The sequence below is a fragment of the Argopecten irradians genome, chromosome 15 (genome assembly GCF_041381155.1).
Source record: "Argopecten irradians isolate NY chromosome 15, Ai_NY, whole genome shotgun sequence".
NCBI classification, from domain to species: Eukaryota; Metazoa; Mollusca; class Bivalvia; order Pectinida; family Pectinidae; genus Argopecten; species Argopecten irradians.
The window spans coordinates 4,158,268-4,186,031 of NC_091148.1; the positions used below are offsets into that span (position 1 = coordinate 4,158,268).

The following is a 27,764-nucleotide window of genomic DNA, read 5'->3' on the forward strand; positions in this document are numbered from 1 at the left end:
AATATATATATATATATATATATATTCTACAATTGTATATCTGATGTCATCTAATGTATGAATATATGCATAATATATAAAATACTAGCTATATAATTACTCATTATGGTAAGAAGAACTGACGCAATAACACAAGCTTTCAGTACATCCTGAAAATGTGATTTGATGGTTTTTGTTTTGTAAAAATATCACTTTTCCTTATACCAGTGTAAAGCGAATGGTAAAACTGTTGTAAGTATTCATCTTTAGAGTAAAACAATATTCTTCAAGTATTTGTTACTCGTCATAATGAGTTCGATTTATGATGTAATTTAAAACTTTCATTAATTTGGATTGAAGTTCGAAAAATCGCTTCAAAGTTCAATTAAGCGTGTATCAAAACAATTGTAACATATGTATGTCGTTCATCAAATAAAATGTTAGAAAATTCATATTTGTTTTTTTGTTGAGTTAAGATACTGTAAACCAACTTATTTTCGGGTGCGATTCAATTTCGTGGATTTAAGAATACATACTCTTGGCACAGATCCAGTAGATCACTATGACTCAAAACCGCGAAATTAAATCGCCAAGAAAAAAGTCGCTCTCGTTAATATATGTAAAAGATGTTGGTTTACATATATATATCTCATGGAAAACAAGCGCTGATAAAACTTATTTTCACGACAGTGGAAGCACAGAGACATGGCACGAATTTCTAACAAACAATATTTATACATGTATATAAATAATAGTATCTGTAATATAAATATGTAAATACTATTGGTAAAAAAAATTGTTCCTGGTCCCTGTGAGTGGGAGAATGGTATTACTGATGAATTCAAATTCCAGATAACGTTTTTCATCAAAAGTGGTAACCAATAATCAAACAAATAAACAGCTATTAGTATCATTTGAAATATCATTTTTATTCATTTGATTATATCATCTAATTAAAATTTAAAAACAAAATTTAATATATAACTTTATTCCTTACATAATTTAAGATTCACATCGATTCTCCATTCATATCAATATATTCTCTCAAAAGGCGAATTCGTTCCAGCAGTTTCACAGGGTGTATTTTTCTGTGAACATTTTGAGCATTTGATGCATAAACGAATAAAGATCATATACAAAAACACAATTTATGGATTTAATTGCCTTCTCACGAAGACGTAAGTAGCATCTTATGCTCTCCTCCCTTCACAGTTAATGGATTTCATTATCATCCATTAACCATTAAGGATACAATCACGATAACATTAAAAATAATGGATTTTATAATCACGTAACATTAAAAATAATGGATTTTATAGTCACGTAACATTAAAAATAATGGATTTTATAATCACGTAACATTAAAAAATAATGGATTTTATAATCACGTAACATTAAAAAATAATGGATTTTATAATCACGTAACATTAAAAAATAATGGTAACATTAAAAAATATGGATATCATAATCAAATAAACAATTCGCAGATACGCTTGCCAGGGGTGTTTATAGTTCAATACTGTCCCTTAACAGCTTGTTACAGGGGAGAGTATCTGGTACTGAATACCCTTGGCTAGCAAATTTGTCAATCATGTCAACATTAAAAAATACTGGATATGATATTCACGTTATCATTAACGATTAATGGACATCGTGTTAACATTTAATGACTACCGAGAGAGTAGATATATACAGTGTAGATATCAATTAACAACACGGTTAATCTGGCTGAATGTCACCTACTGTTTACTGATAATCGATAACAATCAACATAAAGAAGACACAAAGAGAAATCAAGATAAAATTGAATGAATATATCGTTGATAAAGAACAGTAAAACACATTTTATAACGAATCCATTAATTCTTTGAACATAGAAATGTCCATTCCCCATCAGGGTTCCCATGATATATCTGCATTATCTGTGTAACGAACTTATCATGGATATTGTTGGTCCCCAGATATCCGTTATAACAGTGTTTACATTATAATGTACAGTGAGTATTTGTTTGCATTTTTAGATATCATGCTAATACTGAGTATTATAAATCACAAATGAATTAAGAATACACTTTATATTTCTAGTTCACCTTAATTTATTCACTCCTAAAATTTAACAATGAACTGTTCCAGTCTTAGAATTGGAAGAGTCTTGGGGGAGATAAATGAAACAACTCACTCACACCTGAAATTTAACAATGAACTGTTCCAACCTTTGAATTGGAAGAGTCTTGGGGGAGATAAATGAGTTGGAAAATCTCACTCACACCTGAAATTTAACAATGAACTGTTCCAAGCACTGAACTGAAATAGTTCAAATGTGTCTTTAGGGATGAATGAGTTGAAACCACAACTTATCCACCCCTGAAATTTCATAATGAACTCTTCCAATCTTTTAATTCGAAGAGTTCAAATGTGTCCACAGGGGTGATTGTGTTAAAACAACTCCTCACTAACATATGGTCACATATCAATACTGCTGGCAGTGTTTCAGATTGATTTCAAACCCTTTGAGATATTTTAGAGTTTTTAGAAATTTTGTTAGGACATTTTGTTTTGGAATATTATTAAGGATTTTCAAAAACTTTAGGACAAGTTGGAAGAATACTGGCAAAATGGCCTAATTTTAGCACCAAATCTGAATCATTGGCTCAGCAAACTTCCACCCTGATTGCAGTAAAAGTTTGCTCCGACAACTTGATCTTAGCACCATAACATCACGAAAACAGGTCAAGGTCATCGTCTTGTGAAGCGTTTTGTTGAATATACTGCATTATATCATCTGTGTCCAATGATTCTACTGTTGTTTTCTCAGCAACCTCCTCTGGACTTGATGCGGGTTTCTTTGGTAACTCTGGCTTGCCCTCCTGACCTCCAGCACCTGGTTTCTTTGGCAAAGCTGGTTTTGGTGATAATACTGGTTTTGGTTTCTAAAATTATTAATTTTTTTTTCAAACAGTATCACAAGTGAACTTGATACAAAGATAGGGCATTATTTCAGTGCAATAACAATATATATTTGAGTTACTGTCAGTATAATGTGACCAGGGAAAGTAGTGCCTGGAAAGTTCAAGGTACACTTCAGTGAGATAACACTATATTTGAGTGTAACCAGAAAATGTCCTGCTATGAGTATTTAGTAGTACTTCCGTGAGATATATCATTATTATCAAAAGTTTAACATTAATTGTAAGACTTAACAGTTGTACTTACAACAAAACAGATTCATTCAGAATTTATTGCTTTTAATTGAGAGTTAAATGGAATGCAAGGAATCATTCTTACTGTTGTTGGCTTGGTAATGGCGTCTTTTGTTTCAGCAGGTTTCGGTTTCCGTGGCGCTGGTGCGGGTTTATCAGGAGAAACTGCTGGTTTCTGTGACGGGACTGATGGTTTCTTTGAGGAAACTACTGGCTTCTCTGACATTACCGCTGGACGAGGCGATGGCTTTGGTTTGGGGTCAGGCTTTTTTGGTTCAATTTTTAATAGTTTATCCAAATCATCATCAATTCTAACATAAAAAAAAAAAATATTTCAAAACTCTTTATCATTCATTTGGCTGCAATCTATTTAATAAAAACTGTTTATATAAAATGATTTTTTCTTTTAAAAAGGAATTTAAACCAAAAGTACTTTAATCCCGACTTTTAAGTTTAAATGGATTCTGAATTATTTATTAACCAATGCGAAAGTAACTCATATTGGCAGCAACTTGATTTCACGTTTCTATGTTTAAAAGTCTTCACTATGATCTGATATTTCTGGATTCAGACACATAAGGCTGTACCTTTAGAGAAAACATTTTCAATGAGATTAAAACTAAATCATGATTTCTTATCGCTAATTAATGAAAAACACAGTTGTTGGCTTATAGTCATACTGATCAATCAAAGTTATCAAACAAAGGGACGTAACTCTGTTACACCAGAATATCTTACAATATGGGGATCCAAATAGACCTCTCGCCTATAATTAGAGTAAATTTCCAGATAACTGACCAGTGTGTCAAAATTTGGGTATTTACTAAGATTGTGGCATTGTGAAGTAGTTATAATTTTGATTATTTTATTAATTAGTCATAATTGCAATGTGCATGATTGAGAAATATTTTGACTTACTGGAAAAGGTCAGAATTATCTTCATCTGTAAAAAGACTTGAAGAATCCTTGGTTTTAACATCTCTAGCTGCTGGTAGAACTAATTCATTGGCATCTTCTTCTGTCAAAGCTCCTGATAAATCTTGGTCTTCAAAAAGCTTGGTATCATCTTCATACATAAAAAAAGTTAAAACATAAAATTAAGAATATAACACTTAATTGTCAAATTTTATTTTTCTAGGAATGATAGCTTGCAATCACCAATAGGGTTTTGTTTTTTTACTATATATGGCCAATGACTACCAGCCAGCGACAGATTTAGGAGATGGAGGAAATTCAGACTTACCACCAAATAATAAGATTTAGGAGATGGAGGAAATTCAGACTTACCACCAAATAATAAGATTTAGGAGATGGAGGAAATTCAGACTTACCACCAAATAATAAGGAGATGGAGGAAATTCAGACTTACCACCAAATAATAAGGAGATGGAGGAAATTCAGACTTACCACCAAATAATAGGAGATGGAGGAAATTCAGACTTACCACCAAATAATAAGGAGATGGAGGAAATTCAGACTTACCACCAAATAATAAGGAGATGGAGGAAATTCAGACTTACCACCAAAATAATAAGGAGATGGAGGAAATTCAGACTTACCACCAAATAATAAGGAGATGGAGGAAATTCAGACTTACCACCAAATAATAAGGAGATGGAGGAAATTCAGACTTACCACCAAATAATAAGGAGATGGAGGAAATTCAGACTTACCACCAAATAATAAGGAGATGGAGGAAATTCAGACTTACCACCAAATAATAAGGAGATGGAGGAAATTCAGACTTACCACCAAATAATAAGGAGATGGAGGAAATTCAGACTTACCACCAAATAATAAGGAGATGGAGGAAATTCAGACTTACCACCAAATAATAAGGAGATGGAGGAAATTCAGACTTACCACCAAATAATAAGGAGATGGAGGAAATTCAGACTTACCACCAAATAATAAGGAGATGGAGGAAATTCAGACTTACCACCAAATAATAGGAGATGGAGGAAATTCAGACTTACCACCAAATAATAAGGAGATGGAGGAAATTCAGACTTACCACCAAATAATAAGGAGATGGAGGAAATTCAGACTTACCACCAAATAATAAGGAGATGGAGGAAATTCAGACTTACCACCAAATAATAAGGAGATGGAGGAAATTCAGACTTACCACCAAATAATAAGGAGATGGAGGAAATTCAGACTTACCACCAAATAATAAGGAGATGGAGGAAATTCAGACTTACCACCAATAATAAGGAGATGGAGGAAATTCAGACTTACCACCAATAAAGGGATGAAATCGATCAATACTAATCAACCTAGGATCAGTACCTGACAACTGAGATGTGGATACCTTTTGTATTGATGTCGAAACTTAATATCTAATATACTGTTACGATTCAAATAAAGGGAGGTAACTCTAAATGTACATGCTTTTTGTTTGGTTTGATTAGTTTAAAGGAGGTGCCAGGTTTATAGGTGGAGGAAAATAGGAGTACCTGGAGAAAAACCACCGACCAGTGGGAGGACCTAGCAACTGTCCAACATGGGTTTCAAACTAGCAACCTGAGGTGGAGAGCTTACCATAATTGTAGTATTATTTCAGGACATCTTGACCACTCGGCCATTACATGTTTTTGAGGCTTTTTTTTTAATATACATGTAGGCTAAATCGGGAAAATGCAAATTTGTGATTTGGATGTGCAAACATTTCATGATGATATTTTTTATGGGATAAAATAACTATTAGTTATTATGAGCAGGGAAATATTCATGCTGAAAGTCCTGTGCGTGATTGGTGTAAATTTTTCCATATATTCACTCTGGAGAGTGACTGACCTTCAAATCGCCCTCCATAATCATTGCCTATACCACCAAGCATATCCTCCCCCCCGGCATCCTCATCTTTAGCAAAAAAGTCATCTGCATTTTCATCTTCCTCTTCATCAAATAAACTATAAAAAATTGAATGTTTTAGTGTGATCAGTAAAGAAACAATTTAATGGTAACTTATACCTAACTGAAACATTTCATATTTTTAATGTAACTGTGAAGTGACTTTGACTAAATGACTTAATATTAATTCTACACATATCACCAAACTCATTTATCCCTGTAGATATATTTGAGCTCTTTTAATTGAAAAGATGGAACAGTTCATTATGAATATTCAGGTTGAAAGATTTAAACAATTATACTTTATCACCCTATTCAGAGATATAACAATTAATTACAAAAATTAATAATCAATGTAACTAACCTTTGTTCTACATCTTGTTTCTCCTGTTCCGTACAATCATCTTGGTCCTCTGAACTCTTGGTGTCAGTATCATCTTGAAGCTCACCATCCTTTCTGTACTTTCCAGCCTTTATTGCATTTACACCTGAGGTGTATAATTATAATATAAACTATATTATTGTCTCAGTATATACAGAAAGCTAAAATCCTAACTTTATTTCATTTACACCCGAGGTGAATAATTATAATATAAACTATATTATTGTCTCAGTATATACAGAAAGCTAAAATCCTATCTTTATTTCATTTACACCTGAGGTGTATAATTATAATATAAACTATATTATTGTCTCAGTATATACAGAAAGCTAAAATCCTAACTTTATTTCATTTACACCTGAGGTGAATAATTATAATATAAACTATATTATTGTCTCAGTATATACAGAAAGCTAAAATCCTAACTTTATTTCATTTATACCTGAGGTGAATAATTATAATATAAACTATATTATTGTCTCAGTATATACAGAAAGCTAAAATCCTATCTTTATTTCATTTACACCTGAGGTGAATAATTATAATATAAACTATATTATTGTCTCAGTATATACAGAAAGCTAAAATCCTATCTTTATTTCATTTACACCTGAGGTGAATAATTATAATATAAACTATATTATTGTCTTAGTATATACAGAGAGCTAAAATCCTAACTTTATTTCATTTACACCTGAGGTGAATAATTATAATATAAACTATATTATTGTCTTAGTATATACAGAAAGCTAAAATCCTATCTTTATTTCATTTACACCTGAGGTGAATAATTATAATATAAACTATATTATTGTCTTAGTATATACAGAAAGCTAAAATCCTAACTTTATTTCATTTACACCTGAGGTGAATAATTATAATATAAACTATATTATTGTCTAGTACATACAAAAATATAAAATCCTTACTGTGACATATATATACACAATTAAACACCAAATATTGTTCAAATGATTTATGCTGTCGGCGGTGGAGCATCTTTAAACTAAATGAACATGAATATTTTGTGTATGTATTTCCACATATACTGGTTATGTGATGATAGAATCTTACACTTGAATATGTAATATGAAATTTATTAAATTAGTTTTTATCTTACATATATATATTGGCACATATAATATCCTATATTTCCATCCATTAATTTAAATTAGCATAAGTAATCAAACTCAAACTAGAAAATTATCTTTTTAAATATAAGCATTTGTCGTCTCTTAAAATGTTTGAAAGTAAAGGATCAATAGCATCTCCTTTGCCTATACTTTACAAACATCAGAAAGATATTCTGTCTATACATATTGCAGAGTTACTTCCCTTGCAGGCAGGTATCTCTTGAGATGTACACTTATTTTGTAAGCACAACTTGAATCATTTACTCTCATAGTATACTAATCATAATCTTCTATACGATTTAATTGAATTCAATTAAATGTTAATTTTCATAACATGGGTATTCTTGTGTTTTCAGCCATCTTCCTAAACAATGTGCGTTAATTGACTATCACTGTACTGCCAGCTAGACCACAAAAAACAAAATGAATCGTCACTGTTACAATATATTACACACAAAATCTTGTATTTGTTTCATGTTACTATTGGTTTTTTTTTGGTAATTTTTTATTTTTTCAAATTTTGTAACACATTTAACATGACAAACGAGGACACTTTCATTCTTCTCATACACACACATACACCTTATACTATCAAATATACACAGAGAGAGACAAAAAACAAAAAACAACAGAAAAGAAAAACAAAGAGAAAGGAAAGAGAGAGAAAGAGAGAAAAAAAAGATAGATAAAGGGGAGGGGTAGACAGAGAAATGGTATTTAGAGTGTCACATACAGTACACAAAGATCGAAAAAATGAGAAGTTATATCTGCAAAACAAAAAATGATAATAATGAATAAATAAATAAATAATAATAATAATAAAAAAATTTAAATATATAAAAAAATGTATACATCTATGATTATCATATTGCAAATATTTCAGGGTGAGAAGTACGAATAAAAGGTTAAAGTTTAGCTATTTTTTCCCATTTTTTCAAGTCTTTCTCAAATTTAATTTTTGCTCTTTCTCCTTGGCATATTACTATTGTTGTCAGAAACTTTTAGATTTTGTTTCAGAAAGCCTTTTACCCACCATAAATCTACTAGAGTCATAAAACTCAAAATGTACCCTTTGGCCTATACTTTTCGAACATCAGAAAGATATTCTGTCCATATATATTGCAGAGTTACTTCCCTTGCAGGAAGGTATCCATTGTGACATACTTATGTTGAGACTCGCATCATTTTCTCTGAAAAATATTATGTTGCCTTCGCAAACACATGACGGCACAATTATTCTGTAACTGTGAATGCCAGTCCTAACACACAAATTTAAAAAGCTCTATATAAGACCTCTGATCATTCAGTCAATTGAATGTTATAACATTTCACTCCACAACAACTGTAGGTGATTCAAGCATAAAACAAGTTTGTCTGATTTTGTTACAATCTCTATATTTTAACCACCATTTAATCTACTACCATAATCAAGTTTAAAATGTTCATTACCTAAGAATTCAAGCAAGATTGAAGAAGTGGAAAGTTTTGGAGTACAAGCCACAAATTTCAGAAAAGAATCAAGATTTCCGCGTCTTTCCTTTGCCACAGAATCATTGACTATGATGGCTCTCTTGGACAGCGGAGGTAAGACCGTTCCTGAGAATTTAACACCTAACTTGGAATGTAGATCTTCAAACTCTGCAAATTTTTTAGATACCTGAAAATAATAGAAAATAATACATATTCCTTATGGTTATTTCAAGGTGTTTTTTTATATTCATCTTAATACAAATATGAATGATCTTAAATACCTGGGTAAGTGTTTATTTTATAGGAGATTTTATGAAATGAGTCAACTTTTATTTTTGCGAGTCTTCACTAGCAAAATATTATAGATGCTGATTTATGGTGTTTCATTCTCAATCAAAAACAGGAGCAGACAAAATGGTACAGTGTTACTCACTTCACACCATTACCACCAAAAGTTTGAGCTTCTTATTTTGCTTCAAGATAAAAAATATCCAAAATGATAAATTGCGGCCTGAAGAAATTTGATGGCACAATGCCCTATATAAAATAAAGTACTGATTGTGCATCCACCAAAATTAAAACCTATTTTCTATTATTTTTGTGTTAATTAGACATACATTTCCATGGGTAAAAAACATTTATTGTTCAAATGATGAGCATCATTTATGCTTTGTCGATGGTGGAGCATCTTTAAAACTTCAAGACAAGTTTTATAAAAAGAAATTCACTACATATAGACTAATAGTGACTGAACTGCAAATACAGATTAACTGTGCATCTGGGAAAAATATGCTTTTGAATATGTAATCTTGTTAACCATATATTGAACAACATCTCCTGGTTTATGTTTCGCAGATTTGAAGAATGGTAACGAAGAAACTACAACAACATGGAACTCGAAGGTGGACTGTAGTAATCCTTTGGTTTCCTTGTAGGTTGGCACTGTGATATCTATACAGGTGTCTTTGTTTTTCAGTTCCCTGAAAATTACAAAATAACCAACATTAAAACTCAGTGATTATTCCTTAAACAGTAAACCAATTTAACACAGTAAAACAGTAAGAACAATTTACAATACTTTCAGCAGTATGTACGTGTACATGGAATGTAGTTGAACAAAGATCAATTAATCAAGTATGAAATCTTAATGAGGAAAAACGGTATAAAGCTAGTATATTAATGATCCGAAATAAAAGGCCAAAATAAATAAATTCAAAGTAAAATCAAAATCATTTCTATGGAATATATACTCAGCCACTATAGGGCCTTCTTCAGTCCGAAATAACACTAGCACAACGTGTTCGTATGAAATCTGTAATCGAGTTTCGTCAGAATTTTCTGACACTATGATAAATCAAAGTATAAAGTTAGCTGATCAGTGAAGCATGCAAAATAAATCATAACCAATTTGTTAAAATCATTCCCTTCTGTGTGGTTATCACTCATATTATTTCAAATTTCAAGCGTCTAGACGAATTGAAGAGTGCATAATCGGTCATTGATTGGTTAAACAAAATTGATGATCGACCATGATATTTGAACCGATTCCCAACACTACAGTAAAGTAGTATCTGGATTACAGGCTACACCTAGCACGACTTATACTCTATAGATGAACTGGACTGGTCCTGATAGCCTACCAAACCTAGGACAACTTACACTCTATAGCTGATCTGGAGTGGTCCTTGATAGCATACCAAACCTGGCACGACTTACACTCTATAGCTGATCTGGAGTGGTCCTGATAGCCTACCAAACCTAGGATGACTTACACTCTATAGCTGATCTGGAGTGGTCCTGATAGCCTATCAAACCTAGGACGACTTACACTCTATAGCTGATCTGGAGTGGTCCTGACAGCCTACCAAACCTAGCTCGACTTACACTCTATAGCTGATCTGGAGTGGTCCTGATAGCCTACCAAACCTAGCACGACTTACACTGTATAGCTGATCTGGAGTGGTCCTGATAGCCTACCAAACCTAGGACGACCTACACTCTATAGCTGATCTGGAGTGGTCCTGATAGCCTACCAAACCTAGGACGACCTACACTCTATAGCTGATCTGGAGTGGTCCTGATAGCCTACCAAACCTAGGACCACTTACACTCTATAGCTGATCTGGAGTGGTCCTGATAGCCTACCAAACCTAGGACCACTTACACTCTATAGCTGATCTGGAGTGGTCCTGATAGCCTACCAAACCTAGGACGACTTACACTCTATAGCTGATCTGTAGTGATCCTGACAGCCTACCAAACCTAGCTCGACTTACACTCTATAGCTGATCTGGAGTGGTCCTGATAGCCTACCAAACCTAGGACGACTTACACTCTATAGCTGATCTGGAGTAGTCCTGATAGCCTATCAAACCTGGCACGACTTACACTCTATAGCTGATCTGGAGTGGTCCTGATAGCCTATCAAACCTAGGATGACTTACACTCTATAGCTGATCTGGAGTGGTCCTGATAGCCTATCAAACCTAGCTCGACTTACACTCTATAGCTGATCTGGAGTGGTCCTGATAGCCTACCAAACCTGGCACGACTTACACTCTATAGCTGATCTGGAGTGGTCCTGATAGCCTACCAAACCAAGCTCGACTTACACTGTATAGCTGATCTGGAGTGGTCCTGATAGCCTATCAAACCTAGCTCGACTTACACTCTATAGCTGATCTGGAGTGGTCCTGAGAGTCTACCAAACCTAGCTCGACTTACACTCTATAGCTGATCTGGAGTGGTCCTGATAGCCTATCAAACCTAGCTCGACTTACACTCTATAGCTGATCTGGAGTGGTCCTGATAGCCTATCAAACCTAGCTCGGCTTACACTCTATAGCTGATCTGGAGTGGTCCTGATAGCCTACCAAACCTGGCACGACTTACACTCTATAGCTGATCTGGAGTGGTCCTGATAGCCTACCAAACCAAGCACGACTTACACTGTATAGCTGATCTGGAGTGGTCCTGATAGCCTATCAAACCTAGCTCGACTTACACTCTATAGCTGATCTGGAGTGGTCCTGAGAGTCTACCAAACCTAGCTCGACTTACACTCTATAGCTGATCTGGAGTGGTCCTGATAGCCTATCAAACCTAGCACGACTTACACTCTATAGCTGATCTGGAGTGGTCCTGATAGCCTACCAAACCTAACACGACTTACACTCTATAGCTGATCTGGAGTGGTCCTGATAGCCTACCAAACCTAGGATGACTTACACTCTATAGCTGATCTGGAGTGGTCCTGATAGCCTATCAAACCTAGGACGACTTACACTCTATAGCTGATCTGGAGTGGTCCTGACAGCCTACCAAACCTAGCTCGACTTACACTCTATAGCTGATCTGGAGTGGTCCTGATAGCCTACCAAACCTAGCACGACTTACACTGTATAGCTGATCTGGAGTGGTCCTGATAGCCTACCAAACCTAGGACGACCTACACTCTATAGCTGATCTGGAGTGGTCCTGATAGCCTACCAAACCTAGGACGACCTACACTCTATAGCTGATCTGGAGTGGTCCTGATAGCCTACCAAACCTAGGACCACTTACACTCTATAGCTGATCTGGAGTGGTCCTGATAGCCTACCAAACCTAGGACCACTTACACTCTATAGCTGATCTGGGAGTGGTCCTGATAGCCTACCAAACCTAGGACGACTTACACTCTATAGCTGATCTGGAGTGATCCTGACAGCCTACCAAACCTAGCTCGACTTACACTCTATAGCTGATCTGGAGTGGTCCTGATAGCCTACCAAACCTAGGACAACTTACACTCTATAGCTGATCTGGAGTAGTCCTGATAGCCTATCAAAACCTGGCACGACTTACACTCTATAGCTGATCTGGAGTGGTCCTGATAGCCTATCAAACCTAGGACGACTTACACTCTATAGCTGATCTGGAGTGGTCCTGATAGCCTATCAAACCTAGCTCGACTTACACTCTATAGCTGATCTGGAGTGGTCCTGATAGCCTACCAAACCTGGCACGACTTACACTCTATAGCTGATCTGGAGTGGTCCTGATAGCCTACCAAACCAAGCACGACTTACACTGTATAGCTGATCTGGAGTGGTCCTGATAGCCTATCAAACCTAGCTCGACTTACACACTATAGCTGATCTGGAGTGGTCCTGAGAGTCTACCAAACCTAGCTCGACTTACACTGTATAGCTGATCTGGAGTGGTCCTGATAGCCTATCAAACCTAGCACGACTTACACTCTATAGCTGATCTGGAGTGGTCCTGATAGCCTACCAAACCTAACACGACTTACACTCTATAGCTGATCTGGAGTGGTCCTGATAGCCTACCAAAAACCTAGGACGACTTACACTCTATAGCTGATCTGGAGTGGTCCTGATAGCCTATCAAACCTGGCACGACTTACACTCTATAGCTGATCTGGAGTGGTCCTGATAGCCTACCAAACCTAACACGACTTACACTCTATAGCTGATCTGGAGTGGTCCTGATAGCCCTATACCAAAACCTAACACGACTTTACACTCTATAGCTGATCTGGAGTGGTCCTGATCAGCCTACCAAAACCTGGCACGACTTACACTCTTTTAGCTGATCTGGAGTGGTCCTGATAGTCCTACCAAGAGTTCTATCACAAGTGTAACAGGTAAAAAAGGAACCATGTCTATGTGATGTGATATATATATATATGTATACAGTTAGTTAAAAAAAAATGTGCCAGGTCCCTGTGTAACAGGGTAGTGTGCCACCCGCCTAGCTCGAACCCCAGACCCCGGACCTATTGGTCTGTCGCAAAACTCGCTCTACCAACTAAAACTAAAGGGATTCCCCCCCTATCACAAAGCTGGAAGGCATCTGTAAACACTATTTACAATTAAAACTTGCTACACCACTTCCCCCTTTCAAATGTGTTCACTCGGAACATAGATCAACCCTGGTTCGAAATCTCTCTCCAAAAATGTAACAGGGCGAGAGTAGTGTGCCACCTACGGGCTCTAACCCGCGACCCTGCACTTACTGGTTTGCCTTTCTACCAACTGAACTAAAGAGATAACATCCCCTCGTGTGAAGCTAGAAGGCAACAACATAACTAAACAATTAAAACCTGCTACACTAGAAAAAAGATGTATCTACATGTACATATATGTATATACAGTAAAACCCCCAATAACTTGAACAGCAGGGGACCCAGGTCAATTGTTCAAGGAATACGGGGTATTCTACTCATCCGAGGTTGGTCACGATCGACAGTCAAAATGTACGGTCTCAAACTATGACAAACAATGCACGACAATGACATTTTAATTACCCTATCTTTCAACATTTTGGATTTATTTAAGTGTTTTATTGATAGCAATAACAAGTTGCAAAAAAAAATGTATAACATAAATTTAGCGTTTGAAAAAAGCTAACGAGAAAGCCCTAAATCATTCACAGCAGAGTAAGCGATCGTCATCTAGGTCAATGTAGAATCCATATTGGTCAACAAGGAGTTTATTTCTATTATTTAATTATCACAAATCATTTAAAACATTTACAAAATATATACCTACTCACAATAAAGTTATTAACCAGCATATTTACGGACATTAGAAAAGATATTTATAGATGTCTGTTTAGTAAAAGCGTAACATTGGGTTACATGTCTTTACGAGTAAAGTTACAAAATACAATTGACGAGATACGATGTACTTCGCATATATTGTTTGATATCGTTTACATCTTTCGATAAATAACATTATGTTAGCATGTCGAATGAAACCAACAAAGAAATTAAAAAAAATAAACTTTTATAATTCGGCGGACGTCAGCAATATCTTTCACCTCTTTTGTCATTTCACAATGCATACTTTCTATTAACATGGATCAACAACTTCCGTATTTTCATAAAACATTAATAACTTAATGCCTTTTCTGAAATATTCAAATAAAGTAAGCATCAAACAACGACTTGCGATCGTTGTAGGTAGGTAATAATGACACCATTAATCTCTTAATTACCTAAAAGCTCGACATGCCAACTGTATAAACACAAGATTGTGAGCAATTATCTATGTCGGTCGGTGCAGTCAGGTGTGACACAGGTAAAACAATCTCAATGGCTAACACCTGTTCGACGAATACATGGGTAAATACTATGTATTTGATGAAACGGGGACATATTTCTGTTTGAGGAATAAAAAGGTATTCGACGAATAGCTGTTCGAGCTATCCGGGGTTTTGCTACATAGATCATATAGGGAGACCGGTCGGGACCGTACGACCAGTTCGACGAATAGGAGTATTCGAGGAATCCGGGTTCGAGTATTAGAGGGGTTTTACTGTACTTAATCCTTACCATCAACATGTCTGATTCACTTGATCTACGATCTATAAGTAATTCCATTGGCTTCTAGACCAGCTGACTCAGTCATTACACAGTAACATTAATTGTACACAATGTACAGATTTCCATAAATATATAACTCGGTTAGCATCATACAAACAAAATCACACAAAATGTAATTTTTAACGATTTTTCCACAACATAAGCATAAGAATATACATTTTAAAGATTAAAATTTATGAAAACCGTTCCCTTAGAAATACAATTACCGAACTGTCACGGTCGCAGAAGGCATGTTTATATGTTGTCTTTCGGTTTCTTCTTCTCCTAATTTTGACACGCCCACTCGTTCATGGGCGCGGCCATCTTGAATAGACGGTTATACAAATAACCGCATCTGGTAAAAGGTTGCGGATCGACAATAGGCGCCCCGGCAGTCTAATAAAAATATAAATGAGGCTTTATTTTTTTTAAACAAGACTCCTAAACTACCTAGGTGAAATGTTCTTTCTTAGAACTGTACTAGATTTCAAAGGACTACTAAATGTTACCGTATTAATGGGGTTATGGGCCTCGTAAGCATGAGAATTACGGCAAATATTTAGTAACTTTAATAAAATCTATTTTTTGGGTCGGAAAAATAATAAACAACAATTGATAATAATAATAATATTAATACTTTTCTAGTCCATATTATCAGAAAATATATATAATATGTAATATGTTTCTGATATTATTGGCATTTATTTACAGCCTCGATGTCGCCAGAAGGGGAATCCCCGTCCTATGTGAAAAGAAAGATGGCGGACATTGAACACACGGACAGTGATAGCACTGCGATTTCACCAAAAATAACACAGACAAAGAAGAAAGAAGTTGTTCCTGGGGTGATATATCTCAGTAGAATTCCGCCGTTTATGAGTGTGAAGAAAATACGTGATATATTTAGTGAATATGGGGACGTCGAAAGAATTTTTCTTCAGCCAAATGGTAAATCACAACTTAGATTTTTAGCACTACTGTACTGTACTCTATACATTTGTATGCCATGTCTAACGCTGAGAGAGTAACGATAAGCAAAATAACTTTCGATGAGAAAAAGACTAACATTGACCTCTCAATGACCTTAGTTACTCTTGTTCAGTCTGGATTGCACAAAAGAAAAAAATCTGGATCCGCCAGTGCTAATAATAGATGGTATTGTAACAGGAGAAGAAAAATGTAGTGGCTATTCCTTACTGGAATATACGAAAAAAAAATGTATGATTCCCTGCGTAAACTACGTTAACAGTGAAGGTTCATGTCGCTGTTTTGCCGTTTGGCGCATTGATAATCAATTAGGATGATTAGGATGACGGCGGGAAACATAAAACGACCCAATATAATAATTAGCAATATATTTATTAAGATAAAATTTTTAAATAGGTGATGGTAAGTGTAGTAATATCAGTAAGTTAAAAACTTTTATTCCCATTTAAAAAATCAAAAGTAGTTTCGGAAAGGTAGTGGGGCTTTAAGGATTACAATATGTAGTGGCTTGAACACTAGCCAGATACAGTCTACCATTTGAGATTCCTGGTCACGGATGATCAACCCATTCTAAGACAAGGTTTTGAGATCCCAAAACAATATGGATATCAGTATGATTTACCGTCGATTAGTACCACCTTTTGGTGATTGTCACGCGACGTCATTTTTCGACATTATCACCGGAAGTTGGGACTAAACAACAGCAGTAATAATAAGTCATTCTTTACATGTGTATGTTGAGGATCTCTAAACCGCTTCTTCCTATACACTCACAGGGTTTTCATTATATATATATATATAATTATCTGTCAGGAGAGATGGTACAAATGCAATTTTAGAGGGTACTTTTCTATGCCACTGTATGCTATATAATGCAAAAAGTACCGGGTACCACCTGATATTGAAACCCCTGCACTCAACTCTCTGCTTTCTCCATTTGATTGTCCACTCCTCATCCTCAAAGACATATGTAATAATCTACAATTTTGTCTGCTAAGTGTACTCCCAATGCTTGAAAAATGGACTGGAAAGCTCAACTGTAACAGGAAAGGAGAAAATGTATACGTAGTGACCAGACCTCGCAGACCGGGGTTCAAAACCATGACCTCTAGCCAGATGCTATAACAATTGAATTATACACTGATGAGTAACTCAGCCCATTACAGAGGTTTCAATTCAAGTCAAAATATGATGTGTATAAATTAAAATTTTTCAATTCAAGTCAAAATATGATGTCACAATCACTGGAAGTTGGGACAAATTGACGGTAAATTGTACTTCACCCATGTTGTTTTGGGATCTGGAAATAACATATCAGTATTCAATTTCTGCCACAGAAGTAATAATTATACCATGGAGTCAACAGGGTATTGATATTTAATTACACAACTTTTAATTGTAAAACAGATTTATTTTTTTTTAAACTGAATGTGAAATAATATTAATCCATTGGTTTTATTAATTTTGTTTCAGAGCGGGGAGCTAATACAAAGAAAGGACGACTATTTACAGAAGGCTGGCTAGAGTACAGTAGCAAGAAAGTCGCCAAACAAGTTGCTTTATCACTGAACAACACCAATGTTGGGGGGAAAAAGTCAAGCCAGTGGTACGACGAACTCTGGAATATCAAGTATCTACACAGGTAACAAATAAGAAATATGACTTTCCTTGTGTTAAACTTCATAAACAAACAAGAGGGATCTTGGCAGTTGGCACCAACCAAAGAATGATCTAGTACCGGGTATGTCTGAAAATGGAAAGATGGATCTTTTCTCTACTTTTCAAACTATTTCAAACATACTACATATAAAATTTGAAACAGATCGCTTCAGTACTAAGAAATAGCAGTAACAAACTTCAATTATCAAAATTCAAGATGGCTCCTTGGAGGACCTACATGTAAAATTTGAGAATGATCCTTCAATACTTTCTGAGAAATAGCAATAACAAACTTTGACTATCAAAATCCAAGATGGCTACTGGGAAGTAGTTACAAACATAGGCCTGTAGGTACAGAATACTGGGAAGTAGTTACAAACATAGGTCCGTAGGTACAGATTACTGGGAAGTAGTTACAAACATAGGCCTGTAGGTACAGATTACTGGGAAGTAGTTACAAACATAGGCCTGTAGGTACAGATTACTGGGAAGTAGTTACAAACATAGGCCTGTAGGTACAGATTACTGGGAAGTAGTTACAAACATAGGCCTGTAGGTACAGATTACTGGGAAGTAGTTACAAACATAGGCCTGTAGGTACAGATTACTGGGAAGTAGTTACAAACATAGGCCTGTAGGTACAGATTACTGGGAAGTAGTTACAAACATAGGCCTGTAGGTACAGATTACTGGGAAGTAGTTACAAACATAGGCCTGTAGGTACAGATTACGGGAAGTAGTTACAAACATAGGCCTGTAGGTACAGATTACTGGGAAGTAGTTACAAACATAGGCCTGTAGGTACAGATTACTGGGAAGTAGTTACAAACATAGGCCTGTAGGTACAGATTACTGGGAAGTAGTTACAAACATAGGCCTGTAGGTACAGATTACTGGGAAGTAGTTACAAACATAGGCCTGTAGGTACAGAATTACTGGGAAGTAGTTACAAACATAGGCCTGTAGGTACAGATTACTGGGAAGTAGTTACAAACATAGGCCTGTAGGTACAGATTACTGGGAAGTAGTTACAAACATAGGCCTGTAGGTACAGATTACTGGGAAGTAGTTACAAACATAGGCCTGTAGGTACAGATTACTGGAAGTAGTTACAAACATAGGCCTGTAGGTACAGATTACTGGGAAGTAGTTACAAACATAGGCCTGTAGGTACAGATTACTGGGAAGTAGTTACAAACATAGGCCTGTAGGTACAGATTACTGGGAAGTAGTTACAAACATAGGCCTGTAGGTACAGATTACTGGGAAGTAGTTACAAACATAGGCCTGTAGGTACAGATTACTCGGAAGTAGTTACAAACATAGGCCTGTAGGTACAGATTACTCGGAAGTAGTTACAAACATAGGCCTGTAGGTACAGATTACTGGGAAGTAGTTACAAACATAGGCCTGTAGGTACAGATTACTGGGAAGTAGTTACAAACATAGGCCTGTAGGTACAGATTACTGGGAAGTAGTTACAAACATAGGCCTGTAGGTACAGATTACTGGGAAGTAGTTACAAACATAGGCCTGTAGGTACAGATTACTGGGAAGTAGTTACAAACATAGGCCTGTAGGTACAGATTACTGGGAAGTAGTTACAAACATAGGCCTGTAGGTACAGATTACTGGGAAGTAGTTACAAACATAGGCCTGTAGGTACAGATTACTGGGAAGTAGTTACAAACATAGGCCTGTAGGTACAGATTACTGGGAAGTAGTTACAAACATAGGCCTGTAGGTACAGATTACTGGGAAGTAGTTACAAACATAGGCCTGTAGGTACAGATTACTGGGAAGTAGTTACAAACATAGGCCTGTAGGTACAGATTACTGGGAAGTAGTTACAAACATAGGCCTGTAGGTACAGATTACTGGGAAGTAGTTACAAACATAGGCCTGTAGGTACAGATTACTGGGAAGTACATGTAGTTACAAACATAGGCCTGTAGGTACAGATTACTGGGAAGTAGTTACAAACATAGGCCTGTAGGTACAGATTACTGGGAAGTAGTTACAAACATAGGCCTGTAGGTACAGATTACTGGGAAGTAGTTACAAACATAGGCCTGTAGGTACAGATTACTGGGAAGTAGTTACAAACATAGGCCTGTAGGTACAGATTACTGGGAAGTAGTTACAAACATAGGCCTGTAGGTACAGATTACTGGAAGTAGTTACAAACATAGGCCTGTAGGTACAGATTACTGGGAAGTAGTTACAAACATAGGCCTGTAGGTACAGATTACTGGGAAGTAGTTACAAACATAGGCCTGTAGGTACAGATTACTGGGAAGTAGTTACAAACATAGGCCTGTAGGTACAGATTACTGGGAAGTAGTTACAAACATAGGCCTGTAGGTACAGATTACTGGGAAGTAGTTACAAACATAGGCCTGTAGGTACAGATTACTGGGAAGTAGTTACAAACATAGGCCTGTAGGTAAAGATTACTCGGAAGTAGTTACAAACATAGGCCTGTAGGTACAGATTACTCGAAAGTAGTTACAAACATAGGCCTGTAGGTACAGATTACTGGGAAGTAGTTACAAACATAGGCCTGTAGGTACAGATTACTGGGAAGTAGTTACAAACATAGGCCTGTAGGTACAGATTACTGGGAAGTAGTTACAAACATAGGCCTGTAGGTACAGATTACTGGGAAGTAGTTACAAACATAGGCCTGTAGGTACAGATTACTGGGAAGTAGTTACAAACATAGGCCTGTAGGTACAGATTACTTGGAAGTAGTTACAAACATAGGCCTGTAGGTACAGATTACTGGGAAGTAGTTACAAACATAGGCCTGTAGGTACAGATTACTGGGAAGTAGTTACAAACATAGGCCTGTAGGTACAGATTACTGGGAAGTAGTTACAAACATAGGCCTGTAGGTACAGATTACTGGGAAGTAGTTACAAACATAGGCCTGTAGGTACAGATTACTGGGAAGTAGTTACAAACATAGGCCTGTAGGTACAGATTACTGGGAAGTAGTTACAAACATAGGCCTGTAGGTACAGATTACTGGGAAGTAGTTACAAACATAGGCCTGTAGGTACAGATTACTGGGAAGTAGTTACAAACATAGGCCTGTAGGTACAGATTACTGGGAAGTAGTTACAAACATAGGCCTGTAGGTACAGATTACTGGGAAGTAGTTACAAACATAGGCCTGTAGGTACAGATTACTGGGAAGTAGTTACAAACATAGGCCTGTAGGTACAGATTACTGGGAAGTACATGTAGTTACAAACATAGGCCTGTAGGTACAGATTACTGGGAAGTAGTTACAAACATAGGCCTGTAGGTACAGATTACTGGGAAGTAGTTACAAACATAGGCCTGTAGGTACAGATTACTCGGAAGTAGTTACAAACATAGGCCTGTAGGTACAGATTACTCGAAAGTAGTTACAAACATAGGCCTGTAGGTACAGATTACTGGGAAGTAGTTACAAACATAGGCCTGTAGGTACAGATTACTGGGAAGTACATGTAGTTACAAACATAGGCCTGTAGGTACAGATTACTGGGAAGTAGTTACAAACATAGGCCTGTAGGTACAGATTACTGGGAAGTAGTTACAAACATAGGCCTGTAGGTACAGATTACTGGGAAGTAGTTACAAACATAGGCCTGTAGGTACAGATTACTGGGAAGTAGTTACAAACATAGGCCTGTAGGTACAGATTACTGGGAAGTAGTTACAAACATAGGCCTGTAGGTACAGATTACTGGGAAGTAGTTACAAACATAGGCCTGTAGGTACAGATTACTGGGAAGTAGTTACAAACATAGGCCTGTAGGTACAGATTACTGGGAAGTAGTTACAAACATAGGCCTGTAGGTACAGATTACTGGGAAGTAGTTACAAACATAGGCCTGTAGGTACAGATTACTGGGAAGTAGTTACAAACATAGGCCTGTAGGTACAGATTACTGGGAAGTAGTTACAAACATAGGCCTGTAGGTACAGATTACTGGGAAGTAGTTACAAACATAGGCCTGTAGGTACAGATTACTGGGAAGTAGTTACAAACATAGGCCTGTAGGTACAGATTACTGGGAAGTAGTTACAAACATAGGCCTGTAGGTACAGATTACTGGGAAGTAGTTACAAACATAGGCCTGTAGGTACAGATTACTGGGAAGTAGTTACAAACATAGGCCTGTAGGTACAGATTACTGGGAAGTAGTTACAAACATAGGCCTGTAGGTACAGATTACTCGGAAGTAGTTACAAACATAGGCCTGTAGGTACAGATTACTGGGAAGTAGTTACAAACATAGGCCTGTAGGTACAGATTACTGGGAAGTAGTTACAAACATAGGCCTGTAGGTACAGATTACTGGGAAGTAGTTACAAACATAGGCCTGTAGGTACAGATTACTGGGAAGTAGTTACAAACATAGGCCTGTAGGTACAGATTACTGGGAAGTAGTTACAAACATAGGCCTGTAGGTACAGATTACTGGGAAGTAGTTACAAACATAGGCCTGTAGGTACAGATTACTGGGAAGTAGTTACAAACATAGGCCTGTAGGTACAGATTACTGGGAAGTAGTTACAAACATAGGCCTGTAGGTACAGATTACTGGGAAGTAGTTACAAACATAGGCCTGTAGGTACAGATTACTGGGAAGTAGTTACAAACATAGGCCTGTAGGTACAGATTACTGGGAAGTAGTTACAAACATAGGCCTGTAGGTACAGATTACTGGGAAGTAGTTTACAAACATAGGCCTGTAGGTACAGATTACTGGGAAGTAGTTACAAACATAGGCCTGTAGGTACAGATTACTGGGAAGTAGTTACAAACATAGGCCTGTAGGTACAGATTACTGGGAAGTAGTTACAAACATAGGCCTGTAGGTACAGATTACTGGAAGTAGTTACAAACATAGGCCTGTAGGTACAGATTACTGGGAAGTAGTTACAAACATAGGCCTGTAGGTACAGATTACTGGGAAGTAGTTACAAACATAGGCCTGTAGGTACAGATTACTGGGAAGTAGTTACAAACATAGGCCTGTAGGTACAGATTACTGGGAAGTAGTTACAAACATAGGCCTGTAGGTACAGATTACTGGGAAGTAGTTACAAACATAGGCCTGTAGGTACAGATTACTGGGAAGTAGTTACAAACATAGGCCTGTAGGTACAGATTACTGGGAAGTAGTTACAAACATAGGCCTGTAGGTACAGATTACTGGGAAGTAGTTACAAACATAGGCCTGTAGGTACAGATTACTGGGAAGTAGTTACAAACATAGGCCTGTAGGTACAGATTACTGGGAAGTAGTTACAAACATAGGCCTGTAGGTACAGATTACTGGGAAGTAGTTACAAACATAGGCCTGTAGGTACAGATTACTGGGAAGTAGTTACAAACATAGGCCTGTAGGTACAGATTACTGGGAAGTAGTTACAAACATAGGCCTGTAGGTACAGATTACTGGGGAAGTAGTTACAAACATAGGCCTGTAGGTACAGATTACTGGGAAGTAGTTACAAACATAGGCCTGTAGGTACAGATTACTGGGAAGTAGTTACAAACATAGGCCTGTAGGTACAGATTACTGGGAAGTAGTTACAAACATAGGCCTGTAGGTACAGATTACTGGGAAGTAGTTACAAACATAGGCCTGTAGGTACAGATTACTGGGAAGTAGTTACAAACATAGGCCTGTAGGTACAGATTACTGGGAAGTAGTTACAAACATAGGCCTGTAGGTACAGATTACTGGAAGTAGTTACAAACATAGGCCTGTAGGAAGATACTGGGAAGTAGTTACAAACATAGGCCTGTAGGTACAGATTACTGGGAAGTAGTTACAAACATAGGCCTGTAGGTACAGATTACTGGGAAGTAGTTACAAACATAGGCCTGTAGGTACAGATTACTGGGAAGTAGTTACAAACATAGGCCTGTAGGTACAGATTACTGGGAAGTAGTTACAAACATAGGCCTGTAGGTACAGATTACTGGGAAGTAGTTACAAACATAGGCCTGTAGGTACAGATTACTGGGAAGTAGTTACAAACATAGGCCTGTAGGTACAGATTACTGGGAAGTAGTTACAAACATAGGCCTGTAGGTACAGATTACTGGGAAGTAGTTACAAACATAGGCCTGTAGGTACAGATTACTGGGAAGTAGTTACAAACATAGGCCTGTAGGTACAGATTACTGGGAAGTAGTTACAAACATAGGCCTGTAGGTACAGATTACTGGAAGTAGTTACAAACATAGGCCTGTAGGTACAGATTACTGGGAAGTAGTTACAAACATAGGCCTGTAGGTACAGATTACTGGGAAGTAGTTACAAACATAGGCCTGTAGGTACAGATTACTGGGAAGTAGTTACCAAACATAGGCCTGTAGGTACAGATTACTGGGAAGTAGTTACAAACATAGGCCTGTAGGTACAGATTACTGGGAAGTAGTTACAAACATAGGCCTGTAGGTACAGATTACTGGGAAGTAGTTACAAACATAGGCCTGTAGGTACAGATTACTGGGAAGTAGTTACAAACATAGGCCTGTAGGTACAGATTACTGGGAAGTAGTTACAAACATAGGCCTGTAGGTACAGATTACTGGGAAGTAGTTACAAACATAGGCCTGTAGGTACAGATTACTGGGAAGTAGTTACAAACATAGGCCTGTAGGTACAGATTACTGGAAGTAGTTACAAACATAGGCCTGTAGGTACAGATTACTGGGAAGTAGTTACAAACATAGGCCTGTAGGTACAGATTACTGGGAAGTAGTTACAAACATAGGCCTGTAGGTACAGATTACTGGGAAGTAGTTACAAACATAGGCCTGTAGGTACAGATTACTGGGAAGTAGTTACAAACATAGGCCTGTAGGTACAGATTACTGGGAAGTAGTTACAAACATAGGCCTGTAGGTACAGATTACTGGGAAGTAGTTACAAACATAGGCCTGTAGGTACAGATTACTGGAAGAGGAAGTAGTTACAAAACTATAAGTATAGGCCTGTAGGTACAGATTACTGGGAAGTAGTTACAAACATAGGCCTGTAGGTACAGATTACTGGGAAGTAGTTACAAACATAGGCCTGTAGGTACAGATTACTGGAAGTAGTTACAAACATAGGCCTGTAGGTACAGATTACTGGAAGTAGTTACAAACATAGGCCTGTAGGTACAGATTACTGGGAAGTAGTTACAAACATAGGCCTGTAGGTACAGATTACTGGGAAGTAGTTACAAACATAGGCCTGTAGGTACAGATTACTGAAGTAGTTACAAACATGGCTGTAGGTACAGATTACTGGGAAGTAGTTACAAACATAGGCTGTAGGTACAGATTACTGGAAGTAGTTACAACATAGGCCTGTAGTACAGATTATGGAAGTAGTTACAATAGTTGGAGTTTCCAAAGACTATCGATTATGAAAGGTAATAATCGATTATTTAAAATGGGAGATAACTCATGCTTATCTTATACTGTTCTGAACCTTTATTATGATATATATATCAGGGCAAAATCACATCAAAATATTTTAAACATCATAGATACTCAAGAATTTGAATTAAAAAAATACTTCTTCATGACTGTTCGTTCAGTGGATATCTTTTTAAAATTCTTCAGAAAAACTAAAAGGTGAAATATATAAATATAGGAGAGCTTTCTATAAATAGTATCCGATTATAAAATCGATAATTAGTAAATTGTCCTAAACCGATGATCGATAACCATTTTACAACCGATTCCCAACACTAGTTACAAACATAGGCCTGTAAGTACAGATTACTGGGAAGTAGTTACAAACATAGGCCTGTAGGTACAGATTACTGGGAAGTAGTTACAAACATAGGCCTGTAGGTACAGATTACTGGGAAGTAGTTACAAACATAGGCCTGTAGGTACAGATTACTCGGAAGTAGTTACAAACATAGGCCTGTAGGTACAGATTACTAGGAAGTAGTTACAAACATAGGCCTGTAGGTACAGATTACTGGGAAGTAGTTACAAACATAGGCCTGTAGGTACAGATTACTGGGAAGTAGTTACAAACATAGGCCTGTAGGTACAGATTACTGGGAAGTAGTTACAAACATAGGCCTGTAGGTACAGATTACTGGGAAGTAGTTACAAACATAGGCCTGTAGGTACAGATTACTGGGAAGTAGTTACAAACATAGGCCTGTAGGTACAGATTACTGGGAAGTAGTTACAAACATAGGCCTGTAGGTACAGATTACTCGGAAGTAGTTACAAACATAGGCCTGTAGGTACAGGTTACTCGGAAGTAGCGTATATGGGCCAGGGCAACAATATAATTAAAATTAGACTTGTTATTTCCCTCCACTGATGCACTTCAATACATATACACTCCAATATACGGTCTAACAACTTTCCGACTGCTAGGAGTCACCTCAGCATGACCCCTATGGTTAGCTGTCAGCATGCCGCCTATAAAGTCTTTGGTGTGGTTGCAGATTCTCACAGAAGTATAAATGGCTAAGAGAAAGTCCTAAGATATTCCGATTCTAGGCCAAGGGCTGACCTCAGTCAAGATTCATAGGCAACACCTGATTGGCTACTAAAGTGACACTAAACAGATAACATTGTTAGATCTGGTATCGGAGCATATCATACAGCATTGTAGGGGAGCGGAATTACAAGGCTAATTTTAAGTAAACTATATATGAGGCTAAAAAGTATTTCCAACAGTCTGGACAAAAATATCATCTAAATTTACAAAGCTTTATCAGATATCCTCAAAATTCAAGGGGTTACTATCACTGTCAGAATATCCACATAACTACAGTGATAGTAACCCCTTGAGTATTGAAGATATTTACCAGACTGACTTTAAAATTTGACAGTATTTTTCTCTCCTCACTGATGGAATTATTTCTTTGCCCCACTGTTTAATGACCTATACATATAATTCTTATATTTTCTATTAGATTATTTAAAACATATTTTCTTTCACAGATTTAAGTGGGCTCATCTGAACGAAAGACTTGCGTATGAGAAAGAGGTTCGTAAACAGAGAATGAGGACAGAGATATCGCAGGTCAAACGACAGGCCCAGTTCCATATCCGAAACGCTGAAGGTCACCAGGTCAAGGAGCACATCCGTGAACGGAAAAGGAAACAGGGCAAACCTGTAGATGGAGGCAAAGAAGAAAAAACAGACGAAAAAACATTTGTTATCACACAGAAAGACACAGAGGAGGACCTCATGTTAAATAAGAAAAGAAAACTAGACGGAAAAAGTGACTTTTCAAACTCAAAGCGAAAAGGGAAGAAAGAAATAGTGAGGAAAAAATCTGTTGCAGCAAGGACTTCGTTTCTCAAAAATATATTTTCAGGGGGTTTGTCTGGGGGAGATAGCTGAATAAAAATGAGTAAAAAAATGTAATTGTCTTTTTTATATTGTACCTACAACAACAGTGGGCATGTAGTGTTGACTGTATCCATCTCCAGAGGGGAACCAGATTAGGGTAACTGTAGTTACCCTTCAAATTCTGCTGATATTACTTACTACAAGACATAATCTATGGCGGTTTAGCTACTGTTGTAACGGAAAAGATATCACCTTCTGACTCACATTTCTGCTACTGCATGGTCCCTCTATAAAGGTTTGGGAAACAAATCAGGTACGACCGACCATTGATTATGTCTGGTCAAAAATTATTCCGATAATGCGGCTTTGACACATACCTGGATGTTAGTA

General features: G+C 36.9%; 2 protein-coding genes across 2 annotated transcripts; one reads left to right on the forward strand and one right to left on the reverse strand.

Annotated features, from left to right (window-relative positions):
- Window positions 1–1,449: 1,449 nt before the first annotated feature.
- LOC138308923 (HCLS1-binding protein 3-like) lies at window positions 1,450–15,772 on the reverse strand. Its single transcript, XM_069249978.1, has 8 exons — window positions 15,618–15,772; window positions 9,838–10,000; window positions 9,000–9,207; window positions 6,400–6,523; window positions 5,979–6,094; window positions 4,098–4,245; window positions 3,265–3,490; window positions 1,450–2,909 (listed from the first exon to the last, which is right to left on the reverse strand). The coding sequence occupies exons 1-8, from the start codon at window positions 15,641–15,643 to the stop codon at window positions 2,697–2,699; spliced, it is 1,224 nt and encodes a 407-aa protein (XP_069106079.1). The 5' UTR covers window positions 15,644–15,772; the 3' UTR covers window positions 1,450–2,696.
- Window positions 15,773–16,087: 315 nt separating this feature from the next.
- LOC138309167 (activator of basal transcription 1-like) lies at window positions 16,088–27,456 on the forward strand. Its single transcript, XM_069250327.1, has 3 exons — window positions 16,088–16,338; window positions 17,851–18,019; window positions 27,020–27,456. The coding sequence occupies exons 1-3, from the start codon at window positions 16,107–16,109 to the stop codon at window positions 27,423–27,425; spliced, it is 807 nt and encodes a 268-aa protein (XP_069106428.1). The 5' UTR covers window positions 16,088–16,106; the 3' UTR covers window positions 27,426–27,456.
- Window positions 27,457–27,764: the final 308 nt, after the last annotated feature.